Raw genomic sequence first — 23,130 nt, 5'->3', positions numbered from 1 at the left:
TTAAGTTTACAGAAATAATCAACTTTCTTAGAATGCAACCATTGACCAAATAAGTCTGTGAGTACTCTAGCATATTCCACGTGAGTCTGATCTTTCTGTTTAAAGATGGATCTAAATTTAAGCCTATATGCCTCTGGCACGAGTTCATATGCTTTTAGAATGGCATCTCTTAAACAATCATAGTTAGCACTTTCATCTACAGGTAAAGAAATATAAACCTCTTGAGCCTTTCCTTTCAAAACACTCTACAGCAGTACTGTCCAAGAGTCTTTTGGCCACCAGAGATGACCTGCCACCTTTTCAAACATATGGAAGTACTCAGTGACGTCTTGCTCATTAAAGGGAGGTACTAGCTAAATGATCCTGGCAACATCAAAAGATTCCCAGGCAGATGAACTACTAGCACTAGGTAAACTATCAGGGTGCTTCAGTCTGCATTCATGATCCATTTCCTTTTGTCTCATTGAGCCTGTAATTCTATTTCCCTCATTTTAACATTCCATTCTTGTTCTCTCATTTTTGCTTACACTTCTAGTTCTCTCAACTAAATTCTGGCTAACTCAAGTTGCACTTTGTCACCAGTATCATAAGCAGAAAAATCACTGGGGCCAGGTATCTCTGATGCCAAAGGCTCAGGGTCAACACTTTGTTCAGTATCAAATGGCTCAGAACTAGATATGGAGGACTCACTTTGCTCAAACATGGTTTCAAATATTAAATCAAGTAACTTAGTAGTAGTGATTGAGGCAGGAAATCTCAATTTAGGCCTGGGCAAGCAATATGAGCTCGTGTTTTTTTAGTGTTTTCGCTCTGGTTGGGGAAGGCTTAGAATCCAAAAGTGCTTTGGCATCACTATCACTCATTACGGCTATTTCGCACCTCCGACACCTCCCAATCCCGAGCTATTTTGGATTTTTTTTTTTTTTTGCTAAAACCTCCGCTTTTGTTGAAAAACAAAGGAAAATCACCATGAAAGGGCTTATCGTAGTCCATAAGTGGTCGGAACAGGTGAGGTCCCCCGCGCCAGGTATCGTATTCTGTCACTGACGTGTGAGGCTGTCACGTTTTCTATGGTAGGTAATTTTGGGAGAAACAACAAAGAACACCTCTACATTTACTGAATTGAACTAATGAACAAAAACAATAACAATATAATGGTTTTCAATGACATATGAAAAACAAGCATTGTTCCTTCATGCGAGCATAGAGAGTTTGGTCAGTGTGGTAACATGCTATGTGCTAAGTTTCTTGTTTCAGTCAACATATTATTTTTTCTACTTGTATAATACTGTTTCAAAGCCATTTTCCCATTTCGTACTGTATGTAAATGTTTTCAGCCGTTTTCATTCATTACGATGACATGTAGCATAACTATAGCGCACATCTGCTTACTCAGCGCACTCGCTATGAGTCGTATCTCAACATACCATATTGTTTTATCACTTTCATAGTATTGTTTTCTTTACATTGAACCTTTCCTCCACCACTGTAAATGTTTTCAATTATTTACATTCATTACGAGGGCATTTAACGATATGCTAGCACATATTCACGTAGCAAGCATACTCTCTACCACTCGTGTTTCAACTTCTACTTTATTTCTTCACTCCCAATATACTTCCCCACTTACATTACACCCGTTTCCACCTTATACTACACTTTACATATTTACGGGCCTTATTTATTCCATTGAGCATCAGAATATCGCACCAAAATACCCTCGCAGTGAATGTTTCCACTAAGATAATATTCATACACTTACATACTAATTTTCCACTTATATTACACCCGTTTCCACTTTTATACTCCTATTTCAATATTTATGGGCCTTATTTATTCCACTGAGCATCAGAAAATCGCATCTATATACACTTGCTAGGAATATTTTGACTTAGAATAAATTTCTGCACTTACAAAACTTTCATCTTATATTACTCACGTTTGCAATTTTCATACTAATATTTACATATATACGGGCCTTATTTATTCCACTGAGCGTCAGAATAGCGCATCTACATACACTTGCTGGGAAGGTTTCCACTTAGAAAATATTTATGCCCTTACAGATTTTTCCACTTATAATACACCCGTTTCCACTTCCATACTACTATTTACAGATCTACGGGCCTTATAATTACACTGAGCGTCTGTTTGTTGCATTTATTTCTGAGTATCAGCATCATATCGCATTCACACCATATCAGAAGTGCATCAAGGTGTGATACTCACTGAAACAAGGGTGAATGCAGAGACCCACGTCACACTCAATGTACTGGTAGCGGGTGTCTTTTCTCTGAGTGGTGGTCTCACATGGGAATTGCTACACACTTGACACCTGCATTGGGGCCTAGGTCTATTTGGCTGGGGGGGTATAGGAGTGGGGAAATGGCGGGTGGATACTCTCAGGGGAGTTTGGGCGGTAGGGGCAGTGCATGTGCGGTGTTGGGGCCTTTCAACTGCATATTGGGCAAAAATCTCACATGTAAGGTCCCTCACAAAACCTTCAAAGGTTTCCTGAACTCCTGTTGTCATGGCGTGCAGGTGGTGGCAATTCAGGGCAATTATATCTAGCAGGTGAAAGAAGAGCTTCTTGTACCACTTCATCGTGGTCCTGGCACACTCGACAGTGGATATCGTGGAGTCTGACTGGTCCACCAGGCTGGTTGATGTAATCGAGGACACACTCAGGTTTCCATATGTGGTGCTTGTTCTCGCTCAAGTAATCCACGGACTTTGTACGGTGCATCAAGGGGCAGTGAACCGTGGACAAGAGGCTGACTTCTCTATTGTGGTTCCACACTGTTGCTAGAATACTGTTCGCCTGGAAGAAGACAACCTCATTTCTGTCAAGTTTCCGCCCCACCTTGACCATGTGACGCCAGTTCACCTTGACGGTACCACAGATTCCCATGTCATGCCTGTGTAGATAACGAGTGAGAAGAGGGCTAATGTACCAGTTGTCCAGGTAAAGGACGTGACCACGATGAAGGTAGTCTTTTATCATTGTCTTTACCACTGCTCCAGACAGTCCATTACTCCGATCTTCTGGTGTCTGTCTGTGCACCGGTGTACAAGACTATGTCTTGCACATAACCAGTCCTACAGTCACACATAACAAAGATCTTGAACCAAAAACAGTGCCTTTTGCTGGGTATGTACTGCCGAAATGAAATATTGCCTCTCCACAACACGAGACTCTCGTCTATGACAAGGTCTCTATAGAGATAAAATGAGGAACGGAATGTTTGCCTTAGGTGATCAAAAACCAACCCAATTCGCCTCATCTTATCTGTGTCATTTTGCCTTAGGTGATCAAAAACCATCCTAATTCGCCTCATCTTATCTGTCATTTGCATTTGCAGGATCATAAGCATCGTAAAAGTGGAGGCGACTTAGAATTTGTTGAAAGTGATTATGGCTCATAATTTGGCCAAATATTGGTGTCAGCATGATAGGGTCCCTTATCCAGTATGCCGGAATTCTGTTTTTTCGTACAATACCCATCAAAAGTAAGAGGGCAAAAAATAAAAACATTTCTGCAAGGGAGACAGAATAATCATATTTGATGGAATGCCTACTCCTTGAGCCCAGTCTTTCACTTGCACGGCGCTGGCTGCTTGTGAAACGGTTTGTTTGGTCCACTATTTGCTCCACAAAACCCTCACTGAAAAAAAGGTGGAAAAAATCCAGCCTGGTGGAATTAGGGTGAATTCTGGGAGCAGTGCAGCCAGCGCACCCCTGCTCAGTGAAGGGGTGAATGATGGGAGAAAGATCACTCCCATCCTCCCAATTCCACGTCACAAATCCCTTGTCCCCATCGTCCCCATCGTCGCCTTCATCTGGGTGGGGAGGAGATGCTGGTGGGGGAGGTTGGGGAGGAGGAGTGTGGAGGGCTTCCCCACTCACGCTCCTCTTCACTCAGCCTTTACCCTTTCCCTTTCCCTTACCCTTATGGCCTTGTGGAACATTAGGGGGCTGTTGGGATGAAGTCTGGGAATATTGGGGAGCATAAGACGTGCTGGGGAGTGGTTCCTCCTCACCTTCCCCCTCCATCACAACACCATGTGATTCATAACACACCCTCACTCACCCACGTGTCTGGGAATATTGGGGAGCATAAGACATGCTGGGGAGTGGTTCCTCCCCACCTTCCCCCTCCATCACAACACCACGTGATTCATCACGCACCCTCACTGCCCCATATGATACGCCCCGCCGCCTCACACCACCACGGGAGAGTGATGACTCACTCCCGCCACTCTCACTTTCTATACTCGCCCCTGCACTTTCCATTCCACTCCCCACTCCCTCCACGCCACTTCCACCCTCCCCAAACAAAAGACTAGGCCCATACCTGCTTGTACGACATGGTGTGCGCTTGGGGCTGCGATGGATGATTTTCTCTCGGCCGTACCACGTGGCAGCATGTCCCACGGCTCCATCCTCGTCCTTGTCCTCATCCTTGAAATTGGGCTCCACATCATGTAGGGGCTGCCAAGAGGATGTTGCACATTGTTTTTGTGCAGGCTGGCCCTCTCTAGCAGCATGATAAGTCACGTAGCGCCGCTTCCTGGGGGACGGGACCTCCTCATCACTGCTGCTGGTTTCCTCCACCTCTGGTTGGACATAATCCTTGTCCATAACCTCATCTTCCAGTGGTGAATCACTGTCGCCTGTGAAGGCATCCAGGGCGGCTTGGATTTCCTCCTCCGAGAGACCTCTATGAGCCATGTCTGACCAGGGCTACTGCTAATAGGTGAGTGAACGAGCTGAGGGTGAGCGCGGGTCGTACGGGGTCACCAAGTGTCCCTGCCTGGTGGCAGGTAGGGGGAGGTCGAGTGACCCTATGTACCAAATATCAAGCACGAATTTTGAAAATTGTGCAAATTATGCACCTTGCAATTGCACAACGTACCAGTACGTCGACGGGACTGGCATTTACATAATGTTGCAACGTAGTCATACTTCGATGGGATGCCTCGGGTTAAGTAGGTAGGAGTAAGCACTGTGTATGTGGCCAAGGTTGCCAATATTATGTCACAGAGCTATCCTGGTGAGGTCATCAAATTATTTTGGAGGTGTATATTACGGTGCACTCTTAGCCCTTGATTAATCACCAAACGGGATAAGGTAAAGCTTACAAGAAAACTAACTTAACTTTACTGTACACTATAACATGCACAACCAAAGAAGAAGCCAGGGTTCGTTTTACAAAAGGAGGATTCACATAGGCCTCAGAAAACAAATATAAAACTAGTTATTTCTTACCTAGCCAGAATACACTCAGTGGAGGCTACTTACTCACAAAGCTCGAGGAAACGTGGAGACTTTGAAGGTTTAATTCAGACATAATTCACACACTAGTGTAAATGGATGAGTGAACCAAAAATGGGAAACGATGCACAAACAGTGTGTTTTGTTATCAAAGTCACGTATTGAGTAATGTTGGGGAAAAGTGCAACGCATTGTGACAAAAGTGTAACGTGACAGTAAATGAGACAAAGTGTGTACAAAAATGAGACAAAAATGTGTTCAGGGATGTGTGTACAAAATGAGACAAAAATGTGTCTCTTCACATTTTTCTCGACCTTATAAAGCAGACTTACTCCACGTCTCATGGCTAATTAACCAATAGGCTGTCTTAAAAATAATCTCCGTCCATAAAGAAACAATAGAGGCACCTGCTACCAATGAGGGGCTCCTACACTCCAGACAGAACCAATTGCATGCCATGAAGAACATGATAAAAGCACCATTTAGGTGTCTAATTGGCAAACATCCCTACTTTGCTCCTCCCACATTATGCCACACCCAGTATTTCAAGGACAAGCGGAATTCCTAGGCAGTTTGTGAGAAAAACGTCTGGTGTGTTATCAGTCCAGTTGACCAATAAGAAAACACAGCTGGGGACGAGGGTCATCCCTTACAGCCCACAAAACTGATAAGGAAAGATTTACTGTTCTTGATGACCTGCCTGTCTCCTTAGGTTATCACACATTTCCATTTCACCCATTCGCTACTGGGGTTAACTACACATGTAACAATATATATATATATATATATATATATATATATATATATATATATATATATATATATATATATATATATATATATATATATATATATATATTTATATATATATATATATATATATATATATATTTATATATATATATATATATATATATATATATATATATATATATATATATATATATATATATATTTTTTTAATCGACTCTGGGCATAGGCTTCACAGCCTGCTATCAAGGCCCAACAGTCCTCCTCCATACCATACACCTCCACATGTCACCACTTCGGCGCTAACACCCACCGTCCATATTGAATACATGCTAGGGCTGTCTCATACAGGACTGGTGTATTGGTATTAGCGGGGGTATTTTTACGACATGTCGGCGGGTCTTCTGGTAGATCAGTAAAGCCTGATTTAATGAAATTCAAATCCTTAAACTGTTCCCTGCCCCAGCGGGGATTTGAACCTGGGTCCGTTAGAACGGCAGGCCACGTCTCTACCGATTGAGCCAACAGCCATGCAACACTGAGTACACCGCTTCCCGTCCGATCAGCGAAGTTAAGCAACGTTGGGTCTGGTTAGTACTTGGATGGGTGACCGCCTGGGAACACCAGATGCTGTTGGCACCCGTACGTGTCAAGTGGGGTTGGTGAAGGATTAGTGCCCCTCCCTGTAAAACAATTAACTCTAAGCCCTTGACCACCCCGTTTGGGATACATGGCGTCTGGCAATGGATGGATGGATGGATATATATATATGTATATAATATGTATACACACATATATATATATATATATATATATATATATATATATATGTTGCATAAATGAAGAACTGGGAGTAACAGTTATCTCTTGGATTAGAGAGTTGGACAGAAAAGGGATAGGAGTTTGCTCCTAGACGGGTGCTACACACCCATCATAAAGGTTCAGGGATGCAAGCAGACAGTTCAGAGGAGCAGTGACCATTGAAGTAGTGATAGAAAAGAGATAAAGATGCAACAGTGCAGCGAAAAGACGGATGTTGAAGGGAGCCAGTAAGTGGAGGAGAGTTAATGAGACGAAAAGCCTTTGACTCCACACTATTGAGAAGTACTGTAAGTTGGGAGCCTCCCCACACATGAGAGTTGTACTCTACACAGGGGCGAATAGATCCCGTGTATAAACTCAACAACTGTGCAGGGTTAAAGAAGGTACAGAGTCGGCTTAGCACACCTAATCTCTCGGAAGCTGATTTTACAAGAGATGTAATGTGATCTTTCCAAGATTAATCCCGAGTGAATGAAACCCGAAACATGTTCAAGGATGATGCAGGATTCAGCTGGATATTATTAAAAATTAGTGGGTACTCCAGTGGAAGATTTTGTCGAGTTGATAGGTGTAAGAACTGAGTCTTTGATGCATTAAAACAAGATTATTTTTACCCCACTCAGAGATATAAGCCAAGTCAGACAATAGGTGTACCATAGCCTCATCCCTTGTTTGTTGAAGTAACTGCTGAGATGGACGTTAAGTGAGCCGAATGGAAATGTGGAATCATCACACTCACACTTGACGGTCAGGGTGAGTGTGTTGGAGGTACGGTATATGCTCACACTTGACGGTCAGGGTGAGTGTGTTGGAGGTACGGTATATACTCACACTTGACGGTCAGGGTGAGTGTGTTGGAGGTACGGTATATACTCACACTTGACGGCCAGGGTGAGTGTGTTGGAGGTGCGGTATATACTCACACTTGACGGCCAGGGTGAGTGTGTTGGAGGTATGGTATATACTCACACTTGACGGTCAGGGTGAGTGTGTTGGAGGTACGGTATATACTCACACTTGACGGTCAGGGTAAGTGTGTTGGAGGTACGGTATATACTCACACTTGACGGCCAGGGTGAGTGTGTTGGAGGTACGGTATATACTCACACTTGACGGCCAGGGTGAGTGTGTTGGAGGTACGGTATATACTCACACTTGACGGCCAGGGTAAGTGTGTTGGAGGTACGGGCTCCCTCAGTGTTGGCAGCAGCACATGTGTAACCCCCTGAGTCGGCCCTGGATACGCCCCTCAGCACCAGACGCTCAGGTACATCATCTGCCGCCTTCTGCACAGGCACGCCCTGCCACAGGCATTGAAAGGTAAGGCTGGTTATAAAGCTGATGAGGCGGTAGGCAAGGGAGGAGTGATGGGACATTCACGGGAAGGCTGGTTAAAAGTTGGATGAGACAGGGACGCGGGAAGGGAGGCTGGGGCAGGCAGAAGGAGGAAGAAAACTGGTTAAAATTTATGCTTATAGACTGCACGAAGATCAGCAAGTCAGCCAGCCAACTTTTCCCGAGTCAAAATTTTCCCCTTGAACACGACACGCAATAATCGAATTTAAATCAGGATCCCTACTTATACTGCTGGGTTTGTAGAGTTTTAAGGGAAAGAAACTTTATCCACGAACCTGAGCAGCCCTGAAATCAAACTCAGGTTATTCTAGTTGCTGGCTTGATGTGCTAACCATTACCCGACCAGTTCCCTTACAATAGGTGGGAAGCTGGCCATAAGGTGGGTGAGGCAGGGACAAGGGATAGTGGTTTGCTGAGGCAGAGACGTGGCTGGGTATTCGGTGGATGAGGTAGGGATCAGGGGAGAGATGTTTGTTAAAACAGGGCGAGGCTGGATAAACGGTGGGTGAGGTGCAGATCAGGGGAGGGGAGATATGGCTGAGAAGGGATGAGGCTGGTCAGAATGTGGGTGATACAGGGAATCTGCACGGAAGGGATGCTCGTAGTGCAGGTAAGGCAGGCTCAGAGAATATAGGTAAGGCAGGCTCAGAGAATATAGGTAAGGCAGGCTCAGAGAGTATAGGTAAGGCAGGCTCAGAGAGTATAGGTAGGGCAGATTCGGAGAGTTGTTGGCAGAAGGTGGTTGAGGCAGAGGAAGTGAGGAAGGATGTGTAAGGCCCAGGGGCCGGTGTATATATATGAGTGAGGCAGGAAACAGGGGACAGGAGGTTTGCTAAGGCAGCGGTGAGACTTCCCATAAGGTGCTTCAGGCGGAGGACAGGAAGGAGTTTGAGGAATAAGCCGATAAGTGTCAGATTAGGCTGAAGATGGTTTAGACTGTAAACAGATAGGGTGGGTGGGCGTGTACGTGGGAGTGTATATGCGGGCTATATGTGTAAGTATGAGTCAGTAAGGGTGTACTGTATATATTGGGATATTCTGTGTAGGATGTGTATGTGAGGGTATATAAATGGGAGTGATTTATATGTGGATGTGAACACGTCGTGGTGTGTACGTGAAGATGTATATGATCAATGAGTACAGATGACAGCATGTCTGGGTCTAATGAAACCTTAGGTAAAGAGAGCAACAGAGAATACAAGCAGGACAAAACGAAAGAGTAAAAGGAAATGGAATGATCAGAATAATGGAAAGATGAGAAACCCTGTATTGAGAATAAGTCGTTAGTGGACAAATATGAAGACCAAAAAGATTATAACTGAGTTGCAATTGAAGAAAGAGGGGAAACTGACAGAGATATAAAGAGGCAAAAACGAGTAACAGAGTTATTAGTAAATAGTGTTCCAGGCGCAAGGAGTTACAACAGGATTATTTCGAGACAGGAAGCTATACGATGAAAAATGCGAGAGAATGAAAGATACCAGTGGACACAAGGAAGGGGTGTAAGTGGATAAATAAGAGAGACAGAAAAAGTTCCAAAACAACACATTCAAGCGACACAAAACGTTTTAAGCGAACAAACACGAGTGGCACAAAGAGATATAAGCAGACAAAGACGAGTCATACTCATGAGTGCACTTGTACGAGAGACACAGTAAGTTGCAAGGGAACAAGTACGAGACAGAAAGAGGCATAACCGGAAAGATATGGGAGACAGAGTTTTAAATTGAAGACTATACACAAATGTATAAATAAACGAAGACGAGACCCATTAAACGGATAAAAGTAAAACACAAAGTGGATTTTGAACGAAAAAAGAAGAGGTCCAGAGAGAATTATAAGCGAATAAAGAACAGTTTCAGAGAGAATGATATGCAAACAACAAGATTCAACGGGATTTATAAAAGGGAGAAGATGAGATGCAGAGAAAATTATAAGCCAAGACATGATCCAAAGAGAGCTGTAAGCGGAGACAGAAGACATCCAAAGCGACTTGTAAGGGAAAAAGAGACAATACATAAGGAATTTTAAGCAGATGATGACGAGACCGAGCTATTGGTATACAAAAACTAATAAGAGGCTGGCAGGGTGATGAAGAGTGAAAGCTGGTCTGAGACATGAGCACATGAAGCAAGGCGTTAGAGGCAAGATAATGAAAAGTTGGTGCAGCCTAAGGTAAGCAATGTTAAGAGGTGAGCGTTGTAGAAGATGTATTTAAACTCATTTACACTCTCAGGTTCCCATAACTCTCCCTGTTAGGTAAATTAAATCGTCTGGTGTTAAGTGGAATAAAATACTAGATGTGCCATCCATAAGAGGATTAATGATATCAGTATTAACACCGCCGGGGTTCTATTGGACTAACTCTCCGCATAATAAGTCGTCTGGCGTAACTGGAATGTAATGTAAGAATTAGTGACCATAAGAGAGTCAGTACAAGATATATATGTAGACATGCTGATGTGGTAGTACAGCGGAGTGGGACAAGTGGGTGAGAGAGTAGCGATAAGCAGCAGCAGGTGAAGAGGACACAGACAGAGCGTTGGTGACAAGCGGAGTAAGGACGAGAAGGCTTGATGGGACGAAAAATAACACATAACAAAAAACGTTAGGGATAAGAGAAAAGGAAATCAACTGAAAAAGTTTAGGATTGAAAGAAGAAGAAAAGGAGAGCTGAGATATAAGTGAAGAAGAAACAAACCTAAAATAAGAGAAAGTATCTGGTAACAAATGAAATTATAAGACATAACAGTAGACCAAATAAAAGGTAGGAAAAGAAATTAGGAGAATAATATAGCAGAAATTAAACCTGGAGGAGAAATGACTTAAAAAGTCACTTGTGGTCCTGTCCAGTACTGTACTGCAGCTATCATCACACATTTTTCAACTGGGAGTGAGTCATAGGAGTTGAGGTGAAACTACCCCCATCATTAACCTTTTCATAGTAGGGACAACTCTAGCACTTTATTCCAGCTGAAACCAGATATTTATATTCAACTGAGAGCGAGGCATGTGGACTTAAGGGAGTTACTGTCTGAATAATAATATCATGGACATTATATTATTTTATGAACGGAAACTTTACTTGTATTTACTTATATTGGAAAGAATTTACCATATATGAGAGAAAGAGAGAGAGAGAGAGAGAGAGAGAGAGGGAGAGAGAGAGAGAGAGAGAGAGAGAGAGAGAGAGAGAGAGACAGAGAGAGAGAGAGAGAGAGACAGAGAGAGATGCTCCACAGTTATACGAAGCGTGTAACATCCTTTAATTGACAGCCTTGGAGCCACACACCACCCACGAAGAGACCTATTCACACACATACACACACACACACACACACACACACACTACAAAATCTCTCCTGGTCTCCTATCTTCTCCCTCACGGCCATATTCTGGCTGACATCTTTGCGATTTTGTTTGCACATCTAACCATTAATTTGACATGTATTCTAGTTATGTATACTTTGCATCAGTATCATGCCCTATGATCCTGTGGAGAAATGTACAAAATGAATCGCTATGGAAGAAGTATCGCGAAGTCTTCCATCCCTCAGTGCTCTCCATTCCTGTCCTGTCTTTAATTTTCCCCAAACTGTTTACCAAATTTTTCATCTTCTTGCAGGTCTGTCAAGCCCTCTTTCTATTCACCTCTCTTCTTTCTCCCAGTGCCCTTCTTTCCTGTCCTGTCATTCCTTTCTCCTTCACCTGTTTACCACGTCTTTCTTACATTACACGTCTGTCAAGCCACCTTTTTTTTCTGCTTCGTTTCCTCCCAGTACCCTCCTTTCCTGACCTGTCATTCCTTTCTCATTTGTATGTTTACTAAGCCTCTCTCCTTCATCTGCCTGGTGCTGGAGAGGGACACCTTCATGCGGTGCACCAATATAACCAAGCAACTCCACTGTCTGTATATACAGGCGTCACTCAACTCCCTTCATGTTACCATAAGGAGGATGGTGAGCTGCAGGAGGAGGGCAGCTTCAGTTTGCAGTCCACCGGATTGATGTTCAGGTAAGCCTGGAGCTGTAACTACTTCCTCCTTCTTTCGCGTGCTTTGTTAGCGATATTTTTCTATTCGTTGACCCACTCACCTCCACTAAATTATTTTACTTCCTCCACTCTTCCCCAAGCCCCTTTCTACACATTCACCTCACCACACACCTCCCTTTCCCTTTGTTTGTTTCTCCTTTTTTATTTCTTTTCACGTAGTTCTCCTGCGATATTCTGCATTACGTAATTCACCTAATATTTTACTTCAGTTCCTCTCCCATTTATTTTTTTTCCTTTTTTTCTCCTTTTCAATCAGTTAATTCTGATGATGTATTTCATTTTTTAATGTTATACTATGGGATTCATTTTTTTTTTTTTTAAATCTGGAGAGACTTTAGAAGTGGAACAATTATATATACCCTTCATAAACCTCCATCATCATTAGAAGTGTTCCCTAATTTGAATAAAATCCCTTGAAAGTAGCAAAATTAAAATGCAACAGTACTGCTTTGGATTGAAAGCATCCTCTCTCTCTCTCTCTCTCTCTCTCTCTCTCTCTCTCTCTCTCTCTCTCTCTCTCTCTCTCTCTCTCTCTCTCTCTCTCTCTCTCTCTCTCTCTCTCTCATCATAAGCACTTACTCATCCATGGGTACTTCATATATATCACAAAATCATCACACTGCATCTCTGCCACTGGACTAAGAGAAACCATGCCAGACTACGTTTAGTTTGCTTGCAGTAGTTATTATACGAATATTATAGTGAGTTACAGGTGGTGGCAGATGTGAAAATCATAGAATGGACAGAGAAAAAAAAATCAACCGAAGATTTATTTCTATCTATCTATCTATCTATTGCCAGACGCCTGAATCCCGTTTGGGGTGGCCACAAACAAATCGCCTCCAAGTCGCCCTGTCCCCCGCCATTTCACTGCCCTGCTCCCAACTCACACCCCCCTCTCTCATATACCTCTCCCGGATAATGTCGGGTAATACTATTTAGGGTAGAGGAAGGCACCGCAACAAAAATGTAAAATCTAATCGCCATTTACACACTCAGGATCCTATGACTCAGTCTCAGCTAACATAAAAATGTATGTCGCTAGGAGAAAGTATAATGCTAGAGTTGTGCAAACCATGTAAGGGTTAATGCCGATAATAACGATTGCACCACATTCAGCTCCCATGCTGACGCTCAGCTAAATGATGTCGTATGGCGTTGGATAAACAAAAACTGTTCATTCGTGAAAGGGTTAATGATTACATCATTAACACTCTAAGGCTTGGATGAGTATAAAATCATTTGGTGTAAGCTGACTATAACGACAGAGGCACCCACACCATGAAGGGGTTAATGATTAACATATTAACACCCATATTGCTACTCCTGTTCTAACTCTCCGCTGGGTAAAATCCTATGGTGTTATTTAAAATACTAAACCAGAATAATTGTCCTGCCCAAATAGAGGGTTAGGAGCTTTGTATTTTATTGCAGTTACCTTGTGGTGATTCTATTTAGCTGAAGCTCCATCTCAGCCATACGATTACAAAGCTGAGCAGAAAAGTGATTCACAAAATAGAGGCTTGTAAGGAATATCTGGATGGCTGCATCCGCGGTTAAGGAAGAAGAATGACTCAGATTATTGTCTATTAAATGCAAAAGTTAATTAGGAAAACTCACTTTTCACTGAGTCACAATTCTCAATACAACATAAAATGATCGAATTTACATCCAGGTACTCAAATGCAGTGTACTGTTGTGTGAACAGGGACAAGAGGGAAGCAAATTTTGTTCAAGAGTATGACTGGCCGGAGAACTGAGGGAAGGAAGCCAGCTTTCCTTTTGGGTAGAAAGGCTGAATGAGGTGTATGTGAGTGAAGCAGCAGTGGTCTGAGTGGGTCCTTTGATCTGAATGCGGCCTGTGTTAGTCGCCTGGGCTCGTATTCTCGTCGGCGAGGGAAGCTCCGTATCACATTTTCCTTAATGATTCATTTTCCAAACTACAGTACCCATTAATATCTTTTCTTTTTTTTTTTTTTTGCTTATATCTTTTTAACATCGTCAATGATTGCATTAATAACACACAAGAATATTTTAACGAAGTAGAATCAGAATTAAACCACTAAGAGAAAGTTCCCAGTAAGCTTCCTAACCGCACCAGAAAACTGCCCCTGGACGTCGGCAGGGCAACGGGATGACTGGCACTAGGAATGAAGTGTATAACATGGTCACAGGAAGGACACGTGTACAGAAGTGACACATATGGTAAGTATTGCTCACCCTTTACTCTGATCCCAGTATGAAAGGATGTCGCTGCCATGGCTTCATATGAAGAAAGACCTAATGGGTTTGGTCGACGTGTTTTGTAGGCTGCAGAAGTAACAGTCATCACGAACTGTTTCCTATGTTGTCTAACAAAACTTCGAGCTACCCCATTAATACTGGACGAATGACTTCTTTCAGTATCATACCCTTGACACCAGAATTGCTGCCTGGAACCACTTTCTGACTCACTTCTTCATTTCTGCAACATTCGCGGCCTTTCCGCTAAGTTTCTCTCTGTTGAACATTATCTCTCCTCTAAATCTCACCTTCTCTTCCTTACCGAGACTCAACTGTCTGAGGCAACTGACAGCAAACCCTTTTCTGTATCCTCCTACTTTCTCTATATTCATTTAAAAGCCAAAGGTGGCTGTTGTGTATATATACGCAACGACTTAACTTGCTCTCGTGTTCCTGAACGTGATTCTTCTGAATTCTCTACTCTCTGGCTTCGGCTCTCCTGTCATTCTCTGACCAAATATATCTGTGCTGTTTACTTATCCCCTAATTCTACTGACTATCAAATATTCTTCTACGATAGAACACATTCTATCCATTTCTCCTTTCTCTGAAATCTCCATTCAAGGAGATTTCAATGTTCACCACCACCTTTGGCTCTCCTCTCCTTCCACTAATCCACCTGGTGAACAAGCCTACATCTTTTCTATTCTTAATGACCTAGAGCAGTTTGTACAACACCCTACCTGTATCCCTGACTGCCTTGGAGAAAGCTTCAACATACTTGACCTCTTCCATACAACTAATCCTTCTGTTTATGCTATTAATCTTTCCTCTCTGTTGGGCTCCTCTGATCACAACCTTATTACCTTAACCTGTCCTATCACTCCGGTGCGGCCTGCGGACCCTCCAAAGAAACGTCGACTGTGGCACTTTGGAGCTGCAGATTGGGAGGCCCTCAGGCAATACTTCTTTGATTTTCCCTGGAATGATTATTGCTTCCATGGCTGGGAGCCATCTGGTTCTGCCTTGCACATTACGGATGTTATTCTCTCGGGCATGGAAGCATAAATTCCTTTCTCATATCGTTTGACAAATGCAAGAAAGCCTTGGTTTAATCACACTTGTTCTAATGCTGTCCACAACAAGGAGAGGGCCTATAAAAGGTACCAGAGCCAACCCACCTCTGAATCACATCTTTTTTATGTTTCTGCCCGGAATCGTGCTAAGTCTGTTCTTTGCTCTGCTAAAATTAATTTCATCCGTACTAAATGCTCTCAACTCTCCAACTCGAATTCCTCCCACTCCTTCTGGCACCTTGCCAAAAACCTTTCTAACAACTTTATCTCATCATCCTTCCCTCCTCTTTTCTACTCTGATGGCTCTGTAGCTGTTTCTTCTACTGATAAAGCAGATCTCTTTGCTCAGACTTGCTCGTCCAATTCTATCTTAGACGATTCCGGTGCTGTTCCTCCATCACTTCCTCTCTCTGACTTCCTCATGGCTGACATTAAAATTTCTTCAGCTGATGTACTTTCTGCCATCACTAGTCTCAATACTAACAAGGCATATGGGCCTGATGGGGTCCCTCCTGTTGTCCTCAAGAACTGTGCTTCTGTGCTTACACCCTGACTAGGTAAACTCTTTTGCCTTTGTCTGTCAACTTGTACCTTTCCTTCTTGCTGGAAGTTTGTGCTTATTCACCCAGTCCCAAAGAAGGGTGACCATTCCCAACCCTCTAACTATCGTCCAATTGCTTTAACATCTTGAGTCTCAAACGTTTTTGAGTCTATTCTTAACAGAAAAAGTTTAAAGCATCTTTCCAAAACCCTCTTTCTGATCGTCAATATGGGTTCCGTCAGGGACCCTCCACTGGCGATCTTCTCGCCTACCTTTCAGACTCATGGTCATCCTCCTTTCGGGACTTTGGTGAAAACTTTGCTATCGCACTTGACATCTCAAAGGCTTTCGAACGAGTCTGGCATAAATCTTTGATTTCCAAACTGCCCTCTTACGGTTTCTGTCCTTCTATCTGTGCCTTCATCTACAGCTTCCTTTCTGGTCGTTCTATAGTTGTTGCTGTAGACGGCCATCGTTCTTCTCCTAGATCTATCATCAATGGTGTTCCTCAGGGTTTCCTCCAATCACCAACTCTCTTCCATTTCTTCATCAATGATCTTCTAAGCTGCACATCCTACCCTATCCCCTCGTACACTGATGATTTCACCCTTCACCTTTCCATTCGGTTCCCACAACATCCATCCCAGCAGTTACTTCAACAAACAACTGATGAGCCTATGGCACACCTATTGTCTGACTTGGTTCGTATCTCTGACTGGGGTAAAAATAATCTTGTTGTTTTTAATGCATCAAAGACTCAGATTTTACACCTACCAACCCAACAGAATCTTCCACAGGAGTATCCACTAATGTTTAATAATATCTAGCTCAACCCTGCATCATCCTTGAACATGTTTGGGGTATCATTGAGTCGGGACTTATCTTGGAAAGATCATATTACATCTCTTGTAAACTCAGCTTCCAAGAGATTAGGTGTGCTAAGCCGACTTTGTACTTTCTCCACCCCTGCACAGTTGTTGACTTTATACACGGGTTTTATCCGCCCCTACGTAGAATACAACTCTAATGTGTGGAGGGACTCCCCACATACAACTCTTCTCAATAGGGTGGAGTCAAAGGCTTTTCATTTCATTAACTCTCCTCCTCTTACTGGCTCCCTTCAGCCTCTGTCTCTTCGCCGAACTGTTGTTTCTTTACCTCTTTTCTATCTCTACTTCCACAGTCACTGCTCCTCTGAACTGTCTGCTTGCATCCTTCCACCTCTACGATGGACGCATAGCACCCGTCTTGCAGCAAACTCTCATTCTTTTTCTGTCCAACTCTCTAATGCAAGAGTTAGCCATTACTCCCAGTCCTTCATTTATGCAACGGGTCAACTCTGGATCTGTCTCCCTCTGTCTGTATTTCCTACTTCCTATGATTTCCAGTCTTTCAAATGCAGTGTGTCTAGGCATCTCAATATGAACAGATCTTGAATTTGGCTCACTTTTATATTGTTTTTGTTTTTTTCTTGGAAGGAATTGTTTGTGGGCTACTAGCCTTTGGTTCCTTCTTTCTCGCATAAAAAAAAAAAAGAGCAGTGCCGTGTATAGCATGACCAGAATAACGATATGGGTACACACGTGACCTATGATTTATGCTTACCCTATACGCCTTTCCCAGGGTGAACCGATGTCGTATCCAGGGTCCCACATCGATCACAGGCTCTTGGTGGTGGTTTGATGCTTATCTGGACAGAGCAAGTAACTCCGTCATCATGACCTGTTCCTCACTTACTCTAACAAAGTTTTGAACTGCCACATTAACAAGGGATGGCAGGACTTTCTTCAGTGTGAAGTCCTTGTTGACGATATCCCTACAGCCAAATGTAGGATCATTGGATAAACACCAGCTTTGGATCAACGACTTTTAAGTTTCATAGAGGAATGTCAGAAAGCACTTGTACAGCTGGCTTTGTGTCTTGATATTCAGATTACTTCTCTTGTCTCCCGGTGTAATTATATTCATGTATCCAATTTCTCTTGGATACATGGATCCCTCATTGCTTACACAGTGCCAGAGTTACCAACAGAGGCTTGGACAAGTTGAATTAGCTGAAGTGAAATGACGTAACGACGGACCAGCTTTGCTTAACGACCGCAGTTAAGTTAAAGGGGATTTAAGTCTATCGACTGCATAGTGGGTTACTGAGGCAAACAACCGGTGCTGGAAAGGGAAGCCTTCATGTAGTGGCACCGGTATAACTGGACAGTTCCACTGTCAGGTCATACAATGGTCCCTCAACTCCCTCCCTATCCATCAAATGGAGGGTGGTGGACAGTGGGAGAAGGATAATATCAGCCACTGGATTCACTTTTTAGACAAATGTGAGGCCAAAACAACAACAGCAAGTTTAGATACCGGTTAGGTGGTTAAATCTGGGAAGGGAAGATTCTGCGACCTCCACCTCCTTGTCCTTGGATGTGCAGTGCAAATACTTTTTTTCTCTATGTGTATGTGTGCTTGCCAACTCTTTGCATTGAATTTCACTGAGATAGTTGGTCGAATCAGAAACTCAAGATCTTCCCCATCAATGATATTATTACATGCAGGTGTGTTCTTTGGTTAACGCCATACGATTTTATCTTGTCTGTAGGTCAAACAGCTAGACACACATAAGTGTCAGCAACTCACATGATTCGGGGAGCATCAAGCACCTCTGATCTCAAAGCCATTACATTTTGGTTAAAGTTACAAGTACAATATTCCTTTCACCCCATTTTTGTTTCATGTTGCAAGATTTGTATTTAGCTTTTGAAAGGACCTTATTTGAGAAGGGGTTAAAGAACGGTATGTCTAACCCCAAGGTTCCACACGACCCTCATTTTAACGTAAACTCCGGGAGATAGCAACACCAAATTAAGATAAACGTTACTGGAGAGAAGGAGTTAAGAAACAAACATAAATAATTCAACAGTGCTCTTGTGTTCTTACTTTCCACCTACTCCCTCCCCCCCACCCTTGACTCCGTCGTATTTTTATAGTCTTCTAAACACATTTACACGAGAACTCTTGCCGTCACGTACAGTCAAGAACAAATGTTCTTCTACTATTCCACTGCATCGTTTTACACTTGCCATGTGTCACTTTCCTCCCTGATGCATCATATTAAAGAGAATCATCTATTTGCAAAGAGATGTATCAGGCCTCTCGTAGCTTGTGAGTATCAGCTAACTGAGGAAAGTGGGAAGTAGATAAGATAGAATATGGGGTGAACTTATGTCCCTGATTGTACATGACGTCACTCCCGCACTAAGTTGCCAGCCACATTTACGCTTCCCCATCCAGAGGAAAACGACCTGTTAGAAGTACTGGGCTGTTCATTAATTCCATTGCATTTGTCAGTTCTTGTGCATTGCGAGGACGTCACAGTCATCGTTATCAATATCTACTGTACCTTACATAAAAAAAAAATCTGTATATACTGTATTAAGTAATGGTAACCGGTCAGTGGCTGTGTATTTTCAACACGCAAGGATAACCCACTCCCACACTCACATCAGCAGACTAAGCCATTCCGCAACAATCAGTATTGGCAAGAGAGTACCCCTTGAATCTGGCGACGACTTATTTTGCTTATTCTTGCTGTCTACAGACGACTATTGAACTTTGATAGAATCATCAATAGGTAAGGGCAAATAAAGGTCATATCTGATTTCAACAGTCTGAAAAATTCATCCAGAGGTGGGTGATATTGACTGGGGATAACATAATTAAATGAAAACATGTCATCAGATTCAAGTTATTAACCAGCTTGTTCGTGGTGTTAATACTGCTGGTTGTCAGGCATATTTGTTTCCTATTAAGATTTACGATTCCAAGCTAGCGGGAAAAAAAAAAATCAAGCTAAATGGTAAACTCGACTAAGCTAGGAACTTTTTCATCCCGGCCTGCCTAAACACTTTTACTCCGTGAGAAATTATGTTGGAAAGGGACACCTTCACGTGGTGGCACCGACAAAAAGTGTGCAACTCCTCTGCCGGGTTAGGCAAGCGCCCATCATCTCCCTCCCCCACCATGCCCCGAAACAAAGATGGAGGTGCAGGATGTGTGCAGCTTCAGCTTACAGTCCATTGGGTTTACGTTTTAGATGAGTCAGGGGTTCCAAGTACCACTACCATGGAAGAAATATCAACTAATAATGGATTTTTTTTGTAACGTCAGGCGATTTGATCAGACCAAACGTTATTCCACTGAGCCCGTGGATGTCTTTATTATTATTCTTGCTCTTTCCTGACGATTTTATTCAGTTGAAGAATACATCTTTTGAAGTAAAGGAGATTACTGTAGCAATAATAAACACCTTCAATATGAGTGACCTCTCCTAAGTTAAGTACAATAATTTGGTAGCAGCAAAAATGAGCTAGACAATACGTCATCGGGATTCGAGTGGCAGCATTCCAATAAGAACATAGCTCGTGCCATATTCAGAATTCTTACTACCATGAAAGGGATGCTTTAAAGTCTCCAAAGCCAATAAAAGAGCATCATTGGATTGGTATTCTCATGGATTTGGATGGCTCTCCAGTACGTCTTTTTTGTCAGTTAATTTCATCATAGGGAACGTTAATATTTGTCTGTATATTTTTGCCAACCGTGTCGTTATTAGAAAGAAATTAATGGCGCAGAAGAGAACACTGAAGTGAAATAGGTGAAATGACTCACCGAGGAATATGTGCTAGAAGAGATACAATAAATCCCTAAGGAAGACATGCTGACAACAGGCAAAATCAATCGCTGAGGGTTAGGGCTAGGAAAACAGAAAAATCGCCAAGGAAGAGGAGCTAGGAAACAGATAAAATAAATAGTTAAGGAACAATTGCTAGAATAAAGGCAAAGTAAACCGCTAAGGAAGACGGGCCACAAATCCTGCTAAGCAGAGGAGACTACGAGCATATGTCCCTCTGGGAAGTGACAGAGAGAATATTTCCTCAGTGTCAGGCGACTAAAAGAGACTTTTTTTTTTTTCTTAATCATTCTCTCCCTACTGTCTTCTCTTTTATCCTACCCTTCTTCTTGATACTGTATTTCCAAGCTTTTTCATGACTCCATTTTTCCTTTACTTCTGTCATGTTAGACATTTGGTTTCATGGAATGAAGTTTAAGGGCATCCCACTGACGTCGACCCCTCCTTCCTCCGGGGGTCAAGGCGTTCAACCAACTGAACAATCAAGCCACTTCACCGCCAGGTACCTTCATCGCCAAGCCACTTCAACGCCAAGACCTCCTCAACACCATAACCCCTTCATCAACAAGGCCACTTCATTGTCAATGCCACTTCACTGCCACGACCACTTCAATGCCAAGACCACTTCACTGTCAAGACCACTTCACTGCCAAGACCACTTCACTGTCATAACCAATTCACTGCCAGGACCACATCACTGCCAAGACCACTTCACTGCCAAGACCACTTCACTGCCAAGGCCACTTCACTGCCAAGGCCACTTCACTGCTAAGACCACTTCACTGCCAAGACCACTTCACTGCCAAGACCACATCATTGCCAAGATCACTTCAACGCCAAGACCACTTCAATGCCAAGATCACATCATTGCCAAGACCATTTCAACGCCAAAACCACTTGAATGCCAAACCATTTTTCTGCCAAGTCTGTTTCTGTGCTGGGATCAGTTCTTCCCCAAGAACTCTGCTGTGCCAACACCACTTCTGCGTGAAGACCACTTCTATGCCAGGACCACTTCTGCTCCAATGCTATATCAACGCCGAGACCACTTCAGCGCAGTGAACACCTCAGCACCATGAACACTTCCATGCCAAGACCATTTCTAAGCCAAAACCACTTCTACGCCAAGACCACTTCTGCATCTTTTTACCTGTTTCTGCTCCATTGCTGGTCATGTGCCGCTCAGAATTAGTGTCATATGGTTTTTGATGCCTGGTGCTATGAATCCATTATTCAAGTTCTACGAGCATATGAGTGTGCAGTGGTGGTGAATAATTCCCATCATGGCCCCACAGAACCCTATGAGTGTGCTGTGCTGTGCATAACTTACATCATGGCACCACTGGACCCTTTGAGTGTGCTGTGGTGGTGTATAATTTACACAATGGTCCGACTGGACCTTGTACATGTGCTGTTTGATTATATTTCACATCAAGAGCCCATTTAACCTTAAGATTGTGATGTGGTGCTGTACAGGACTAACTTGCATTATAATTCCACTGGACCCCATGAGTGTGTTGTGGTGCTGTAAAGAGTTAACTCACATCGTGGGCCCACTGGACCCTATGAGTGTGCTGTGGTGCTGTAAAAGGTTGACTCACATCATGGGCCCACTGGACGCCGGTGACGGGTGGATGTGCATCGATGTGGCAGACGAAGGTGACGTCCTCGCCCTCCTCCACATCCCCCAGGTCTCTATGAGGCTCCACCCTCAGCTCCAGCCGCGGCTTGTCTGCAGCACCCAAGAGACAAATGTATGAGGATTATGAGTGTGAGTGATCACAAACCTGATGCTGTCATCAAAATATCAATGGTCACTACCGCCGATGCATGGCAAGAATATAATTAAACGAACATAATAATGTAAAATCCACATGTTAAACTTCACAAACAGATCACAGACACACACCATGGATATGCTATAAAACAATAGTTGGCGGAGGAAATGTATCAGAATGGTGTATTAAAGCCCAAGGTGGGAGGACGAGACACAAAAAAAAATGTAGGTAAACAAGAGGACCGTGGGAGACGCAGAAGAGCAGGAGTAGTAGCAAAAAGTGCACGGGATGCAGCGGAGACGTGGGTGGGCACGAATGAGTATGATAACGCACGGGACGGGACTGTTGAAGAAGAAGGGATGTAGTGAGGATGAGGTGTGGACAGACAAGAGGACTCTATGTAAAGCGGGCCATACAAGGATAGGCGAGCCCGTCTGGTGGCCTGAAGAGGCCGGCCTCAACGAACAATGCTGTGCCCACACACGATTCAGTCGGCCTCACGTCTCAGATCAGTTGCAAGCGAAACGCCGCAGTGTGAGGGTGGCCATGGACGCTATGCTGCCCGCAAAT

The 23,130-nt window shown here is 43.3% G+C and overlaps 1 protein-coding gene and 1 non-coding gene across 2 annotated transcripts in view; one reads left to right on the top strand and one right to left on the bottom strand.

Annotated features, from left to right (window-relative positions):
* Positions 1 to 23,130, bottom strand: part of LOC145408639 (protein turtle homolog A-like) — a 210,251-nt gene that overhangs the window by 63,185 nt on the left and 123,936 nt on the right. The window contains exons 9-10 of the mRNA XM_080279324.1: positions 22,384 to 22,514; positions 8,000 to 8,147 (exon numbers count right to left, since the gene is read on the bottom strand). Of these exons, the coding sequence (XP_080135450.1) occupies positions 8,000 to 8,147; positions 22,384 to 22,514 (279 nt within the window). The remainder of the gene's footprint in view (positions 1 to 7,999; positions 8,148 to 22,383; positions 22,515 to 23,130) is intronic.
* LOC145408887 (5S ribosomal RNA) lies at positions 6,545 to 6,663 on the top strand. Its single transcript, XR_013899004.1, has one exon. It is a non-coding gene; the product is annotated as a 5S ribosomal RNA (ribosomal RNA).

The sequence above is a fragment of the Coenobita brevimanus genome, chromosome 78 (assembly GCF_032717465.1).
Source record: "Coenobita brevimanus isolate Jiangsu-jjx chromosome 78, ASM3271746v2, whole genome shotgun sequence".
Lineage (NCBI taxonomy): Eukaryota > Metazoa > Arthropoda > Malacostraca > Decapoda > Coenobitidae > Coenobita > Coenobita brevimanus.
This window is presented reverse-complemented; position numbering and strand designations above follow the sequence as displayed.